This window comes from Carlito syrichta, unplaced genomic scaffold (assembly GCF_000164805.1).
Source record: "Carlito syrichta isolate Samal-C Ts95f unplaced genomic scaffold, Tarsius_syrichta-2.0.1 Scaffold288030, whole genome shotgun sequence".
NCBI classification, from domain to species: Eukaryota; Metazoa; Chordata; class Mammalia; order Primates; family Tarsiidae; genus Carlito; species Carlito syrichta.
The window spans coordinates 354,747-361,897 of record NW_007232126.1 but is presented as its reverse complement, the minus strand read 5'-3'; the positions used below and the strand labels follow the sequence as shown (position 1 = coordinate 361,897).

Sequence of the window (7,151 nt, the reverse complement as noted above, 5' to 3'; positions counted from 1 at the left end):
ATGCAGCATTTTCAAATATGTGTGTCAAATATATATTTTATAAACTATTTAAAATAAAAACCCTTCATCCTTTGAGGTTATGGACATTTTCTAGTTTACTGACACATCTCCCATAATACAAATAATTCTAGTCATTGTCATGAATGAGGTGGGAACTACGCTAAAAAAATTGGATTTTAATCCCTGAGGTGCCAGTTAAAATGGACGAGGTTGCCATTGCAACCCAAGATTTTAAAAAATCCGCCTTAAATAATAAGCATGGATCATGCTATCTGAATCAGAATCACCTCCACAGCACGGAGTCACTTAGAAATTGCATTTCCTGGGTTCAGTTCACCCTGCTTTCCCCAGCCCTCATGCTACGATAACCTTTCCTTTTGTAAAGGAATAAAGCACAGCAGCCAAGTCTGCAGAAACTCCTGAGATCCTCAGAAATCGAGAGAAATCACCGTCCCATTTCTCGAGTTTCCATCCACGAGGCTGGAGAGGGGTTTTCAGCACCATTCCAATACCTGGAAAGGTGGATGGACCAACTTGGTGTTTCCACTTGTCTACAGTCAAAAACGAGAAAAATCAGTCCTGCGGGCTAGCAAAGGGGCGTGCCCCGCTGGTCTCTGCAGCCACAAGACCCGGCGGGACGGGTTCGGTTCCTTGTGCCCCGCGGGCCCTGGCTGCGCCCTTAGTAGTAGCGGTTCAGGCTGCGGGTCCCGGGCACCTCGGGCTGGCCGTTCATCCAGATCTCTCTGATGATGCGCTCGCGCTCCTCCAGCCGCTGGGCTCGCTCCAGCTCCTCCGCCGAGGTGAACACGTTCCTGTTCAACGTCCTCTCGAAGCGGCGGTGTCGCCTCACCGAGAGGTCGGATCCGCTGTCCGAACCGCCGTCCTCGCTGTCGCTGCTGTCGCTGCTGCTCGCCTGGTCCTGCAGGAACTTCTTGCCCGGACGATGCCGCCGCCGCCGGCAGTCTGTGTGACACGAGATCCTCATCACCAAGGCGGCCAGGGTCAGCACCAGCCCGATGCACACGCCGGAGACAAAGTACAGAGCCGCTCGCTCAGGATTCTCTGGAGGAAGAGGAGGGAGAAGCAGGCGCTTGAGAGGGAATGACTGCTTATCCAGAGGCCAGCCCACACCTCTTACCAGGCCCCACAAATCCTGCCCTCCCACGTGACAAATTCCATGATACCGTGTGTTCAAAATATAATTAACGGTGACTCTGTCAAGGGTATAGGAGATTCTTTTATTCCTCTTGCAACTTTAAAATTATTTTCAAATGAAGAGTGAAGAGAAAGCAAATCCATACTGTTTAACGCTTACTGTAGGCAAACAACTGTGCCATTTGTTTATGAAACATGCTTGTCTAAAGCCTCTTTCCGTCTAGACCAAAACTTCGTTGCTTGTGGATTCTCTCCTGCAACCCTTGAATTACCTTTTCATCACAGTGAGGGGCAGCTTCTGAGATGACCCCTACCTCTTGGTATGCACCCCTTGAGCAATCCCCTCTCCTTAAGGGCCGGATCTAGTGACTGGCCTCCAAGAAATTAGTTGACTCTTGAACAACACAGGTCTGAACTGCACATGTGAACTTGTATGCAGACTTTTTCTAACTGAAAACATGGACTGAAAATATAGTATTTGTGGGATTTTAAACCTGGGTTATAAATAGTACCAACTTTTCAAATATGCAGCTTCTACTACCTACGTCCTACTGTGGAACTTGAATATGCCTGCATGGATTTGGGTATCCCCTTGCATATATTAAAGGAAGACTAGAATGCAGCAAAAGTGATGGGCAATTCTAAGACATGTTATGTGAGATTGTGACTTTGTCTTGCTCTCACCCTCTGTGTAAGCAGCTCACAGAGAGGTCCACACAGCAAAGGAATTATGGTGGCCTCTGGCCAACAGCCTTCAAGAAACTGAACCGTACCAATATCGATGTATGTGAGCTTAGAAGTGAACCATCCCTCCCTCCAGCCTTGAGTGACCACAAACCTGTGAAAGATTTTGAAGCAGAGGACCCAGCTAAGCCACACTCAGATTTCTGATCCATAGAAACTGAGAGAGAATATGTGTGTGTTGGAAACCACGAAGTGTTGCAATCTATCATACGTTGAAAGTCAGTGCCAGCATTTAAGAATGGCCTCAGCAGGTTAACTGAAAGGGGGAAGGGAATATGAGCTCTTTCCTTGATGAGAAAAGAAAATAGTGATACCACTGATGATCAGTATGCTTAGTGGGCCCAGTGGTGACCCCTGTAAGATGTGCTCAACAGAATGGGAGTCTTTGGGTGAGCAGCTTTTCTTTCTAGATATGTGTGAAAACACAGGGACATGCCTGACCTTGAGTAAGAAAGCATAGTCAAACTGACAGGACCCAAGATTGAAATCAACAAATTAGTTTTCCATATTCTATATTCACTTCTAAGTATGAATCAAAATATACATTTTGTGGGTTTTAAGTGACATAAGTGAGATCATAGATGATACATACTTGCTTTTTAAATTTAGGAATATTTCCTAGAGAGATTTCCAAATCTGTGTGTTTAGGTTAACAGCAATTTTTTGACTGCTGTATAATGTTCTGTAGTATAAATAGACCTACCAAAGTTTATTCAACCATACCCTTATTGACAACATATAAATTGTTTCCAATTTTTTATGATTACCATCAATGCTAGAGGCAATGTCCTTGTGTCCCTGTACGTATCTCCATACATGTGTAGAATTGTATCTATAGGTTAGTTATCTAGAAATAGAACAGCTGCATCAAAGATCATATGCATTTTGAAGTTTTACGCATTCTGAATTGTATCCAGTAAGAGGCTGTATCAGTCTAAATACAACATATTGAACCCATGTGTTAATGATCCCTCCTTCCCTCTGAAACTCCCATCAAAATGACAGTGGTGCGAATAAAATAGATACAAATTACAAGTACAAAGAGTAGAGCAGAGAAGAAAATGAAAACAAGAATAGGTGATAACAGCCAGCAAATGTATGTGAGTGCAGCTGGAAAGAGGCTGCAACTGAACTCTGTCCAGTTGATACTCAGTAAGAGAGAACTCGGGGAGTCCCTGCCTTGAGAAGCCAACAGTCCCGCAAGAAAGCAGACCCACCCCATTCCACTCCAAAAGTGAAGAGAAGCATGAAGAGGGATACCGGGAAACACAAAGGTGAGTAGGAAGCCGAGATCAGATATGGGGTTCTGGGAAGATTTTCTAGAAGAGATCATTTCTGAGCTGAGAGCTGAAGGCTGAGATGTGTTAGCCATGTGAAAATTGGGAAAAGTGTGCCAAGCAGAGGGAACGAACGGCATGAACAAAGCATAGAGGTGTAAAAGGCATGACTGTGTGAAAAAAAGTGTAAGAGGCTTGGAACGAATCTAAAGAGAAATGTTAAATTCCTCTTTTCTGTGGCAGTACTTTAAATATTTGGAAGTAACTATCACATAGGTAGGTTTCAAAGAACATTAGCTGATACTCAGATATCACAGTTACTCTCCAAACATAAAAATATTCCAGCATAGAAAATAACATAGCCATAACCTCCCCCATTATGGATACTATATTTCCAGTCATACAACCCTAAATCATGTCTTTTTCACCAAATCACAATATTCCCATTGTAGTGAACTTAAAGTCCAGTTAAACCCTGTAAGTCTTTAACAAAGGTTATGGTATTAAGCCTTGTTTCCTCATTAAAAAAAAAAAAAAGAAGTTACCCATTAGGATTCTTTTTCTTTCAAATACAAAAACTTCCCTTTGTTTTATCCTGGTTCCAAATTGTTAAGATTTTCTATAATCTTAATACTGTCATATGAAATCATCTCTCAGAGCCACCAAAACCAAATGTGCAACTCCATCCAAGACAATGTAAGATACTGAACAAACAGTAACCTGTAACAAGCCACGAGACCAGCCACTAAGTTAATGTTGAACTGCTTTATCAGATGAAGAAGCCCAGTAGTGTTCAGGAGGTATGAATTTACCTAATCAACCTGGCATCTGGTCCAGGTATCTCCACCTTACCTTCATGCTCACCAAACACCTCATTCTCTCTCTCCTGGGGCCAGTAACCCTGACAATGTGCCCCTATCAGAAACAGCCTGTTGCTTTGCTTACTGTCAATTGCTTACATCTGTCTCCCCACTAGATGAGATACTTTCTGAAGGCAGGGACGGAATCTTATTTAAGACTTTGAACTTCCAGAACCTACAAACAGTGTCCAAATATGTCCCTACAATTTCATGAAGTCTGTGGCATCACCAGCCTCTATTACTTTAGAGTAACCTTCTTTGTACTTTTCTTCTCTTCCCTCCTGCCTTCTCCTTTCCTCTTTGTTTTGGTCGTCTTTAATGAAGTAAAAGGCAGAAGCAAAAAGAGGTAATGGGATATCCCCAGGCCACATGACAAGTAGAAAGGCCCAGGCAAACAAACCCAGTCTGTCCAGTTTCAAAGCCTGTTCCTTTCTCATCATTTCCTGGTGCTTCTGTGGTATCAGCATCAACGCTGAGGTACCGTCTACTACACAAGTCTGTTGGGAGGATCAATGTGGATAATGCATGTGAAAGTGCTTGGTAAACATTCATTTCTGGGTAAATAAAAAGCGATATTCTCCAAACCCATTTGCTTAACCGCTGGTGTACGCCTATGCCAAGTGCCCTGGGGTCACAGAAAAGGCACACCACCTCCATCCTGAGGTTTATATTTTCCCAGGACAGCCCATGAACTTCACACCAATCTGCGCTGGTTAACTCATGTCTGCCTGATCGTAATTAACATGCATAATGTATATAAAAACATTCTCTCTGATGACAGGCTGGAAGGGCCCTAAGCCTTATCTAGATTCTAGAGCATCTTAGAAAATTTTTTTTTTCTTTTTTTTTTCTTTTTTTCTTTTTGAGTTGGAGTCTCACTCTGTGTCCCAGACTGGAGTGCAGTGGCGGCTCCCGGCCACCGCAGCCTCGACCTGCTGGGCTCCGGTGATCCTTCCGCCTCACCTTCCTAGTAGCCGGAATTACAGGCGCGCACTACCACACCCGGCTATTTTTTGATTTTATTGTAGAGATGAGGTCTCACCTGCCCAGGCAGGTCTCGAACCCGCAGGCTCAGGCAATCCACTCACCTCAGCCTCCCAAAGGCGTGGGATTACAGGCTGAGCCACTGAGCCTGGCTTAGAAAATTTTTGTGCCCTCAGACACACAAGACATGTCTTGGATTTGGCCTCCCAAGATTGGGTTAAATCCAATAATTTGCCTTTCTTTTGTGAAGTGGGAGGAAGGCTTTCTCTTTTATTAGTCAGAAAACCTTAAGCCAGTCACAACTTCATTGAACCTCCAAGTCTGATAGGAGAAACAAGCACACAACAAAACATAATTGGAAGAGAGCACAGCTGAGTGAAATAATAGAAGTGTGTATGAGGCATGATTTGGGCAGGCTCAGAGAGTGCAGCATTGGTACAAAAAATTAATATAATTAGCCGGATATGGTGGCACGTGTCTGTAGTCCCAGCTACTCAGGAGGCTGAAGCAAAAGGATCACCTGAGCCCAGGTGGTCGAGGCCGTGGTAAGCCGTGATTGTGACACTGCACTCCAACCTGGGTGACAAAGTGAGACTCCACCCCCTCTCTCTGCCCCCCCCCCAAAAAAACTGGGATAAAGCAAAATAAAATCCATTTGCTAGAAAAAAATGTGTTCCATTGTTTATCAAAATAAAACCTCTCCCAAGGGCCATGTCTTGGGCCTGTCTGCTTTGCCTGGAGTTCCCTGTGAGAGCTCTTTTCCTCTAAAAAAGCTTGACTTTGCCTCAGAAATCTGCTCTCCATTGCTAACAGAATTGATTTTCTGCCATCAGCTGCATCAAGCAGGAATAAGGTCATTCTATTCAGGGTGACGGCTGATCAGGGAGCCCAGGGTGCTGCTTCTGTCCACACACCCACAGCCCCATCAGGTCACTGACCCTGCCTAGGTCCCTGTGGGTCTAAAAGGGCTTACGTTTTATCTGCCCTTGCTTTACTCTGGAGAAGCAATCTTCACTGTGGGAACACGTGTCCAAGAAGTGAACAGGCACAGATGGTTTTAAGGAAATCAATATTTCCAGACCTTATACAGCCACTTTCTTTATATAGTGGATATAGTTCTTCTCTATAGTGGAGCTACCAGAGAAGGTGCCTGAGTAGGGACATGCTTAGCTGGTCTACAACCCCACCATGGCCCTTCCTTCATGCCACAAAAGTCAGCTCCTCCCCTCCCCCACACATCCCGAATCCTACCACAGTGTGCAGTCCTAGGGTACAAAACAGTCCCCAAGCAAAAAAAAAAAAAAAAAAAAATACAGTTCCATATATTGATGTCAATGTCAGGAGGCAAAAGCCTCTGGTAACTGAGTAACACACCCTTTTCCAAGTCAGTTTCCAGTGTTTGGTTTTCAACAAAACAGAGGGAAGGCCTAATTAGGCTGTCAGCTGATAAATCATTACAATAATTTTTGATGATGGATCACTCTGATTTTTGGCATGGAATGCAAATTTAACTCAAAGACTTGAGTGACTTTTACTATAACAAAACTCCTTTTGTTTTCATCTGCATATTTATGAGAGCAAAGTTTCTCAACACCCAAATCTATAAACATAAAAATCAGATATAGAAGTTTCACTGAATCGTGCCTCATTCTTGCAATAAGTGATATTTATGCATGAATACATAATATAGTAATTGGGGATAAAAAAATACTCATCTATCTAAGAGATACATTTTCTATAAATTTTAACTTTTATGTTTTAAAAACTCCTTGTACCTTCCAACATCATTTAGAACATATCTTACCCAGAACTCATCTGTTTCTCTCTCTCTCTCTTTCTCTCTTTCTCTCTCCATCCCTCCCTCCCTCTCCCCCTACCTTTCTCTCTTTCTGCCTGAGCCCAGGGTCATCTTTGACTCACTCTTTGGCATCCAGCCATGAATTAATTAATCTCAGCCATTCTCATGTCTCCTCCATCCCCTCAATTCTCTGCCATTTCCCCACCACCTGCAGCTTTCTAGCTTGACAATTGATTCCACTTCCTTCCATTGCCAATGCATTTTGTACATGGATGTCAATGCAACATTTTAAAAATGACTCTTATTATATACCTCACCATTTTTTTTTTTTTT

General features: G+C 43.4%; 1 protein-coding gene across 1 annotated transcript in view; it reads right to left on the bottom strand.

Annotated features, from left to right (window-relative positions):
• Positions 1-658: 658 nt before the first annotated feature.
• The window catches only part of EVA1A (eva-1 homolog A, regulator of programmed cell death), a 31,848-nt gene continuing 25,355 nt past the window's right edge, over positions 659-7,151 (bottom strand). The window contains exon 3 of the mRNA XM_008053293.2: positions 659-1,062. Coding sequence (XP_008051484.1) covers positions 680-1,062 — 383 coding nt within the window. The 3' untranslated portion in view covers positions 659-679. The remainder of the gene's footprint in view (positions 1,063-7,151) is intronic.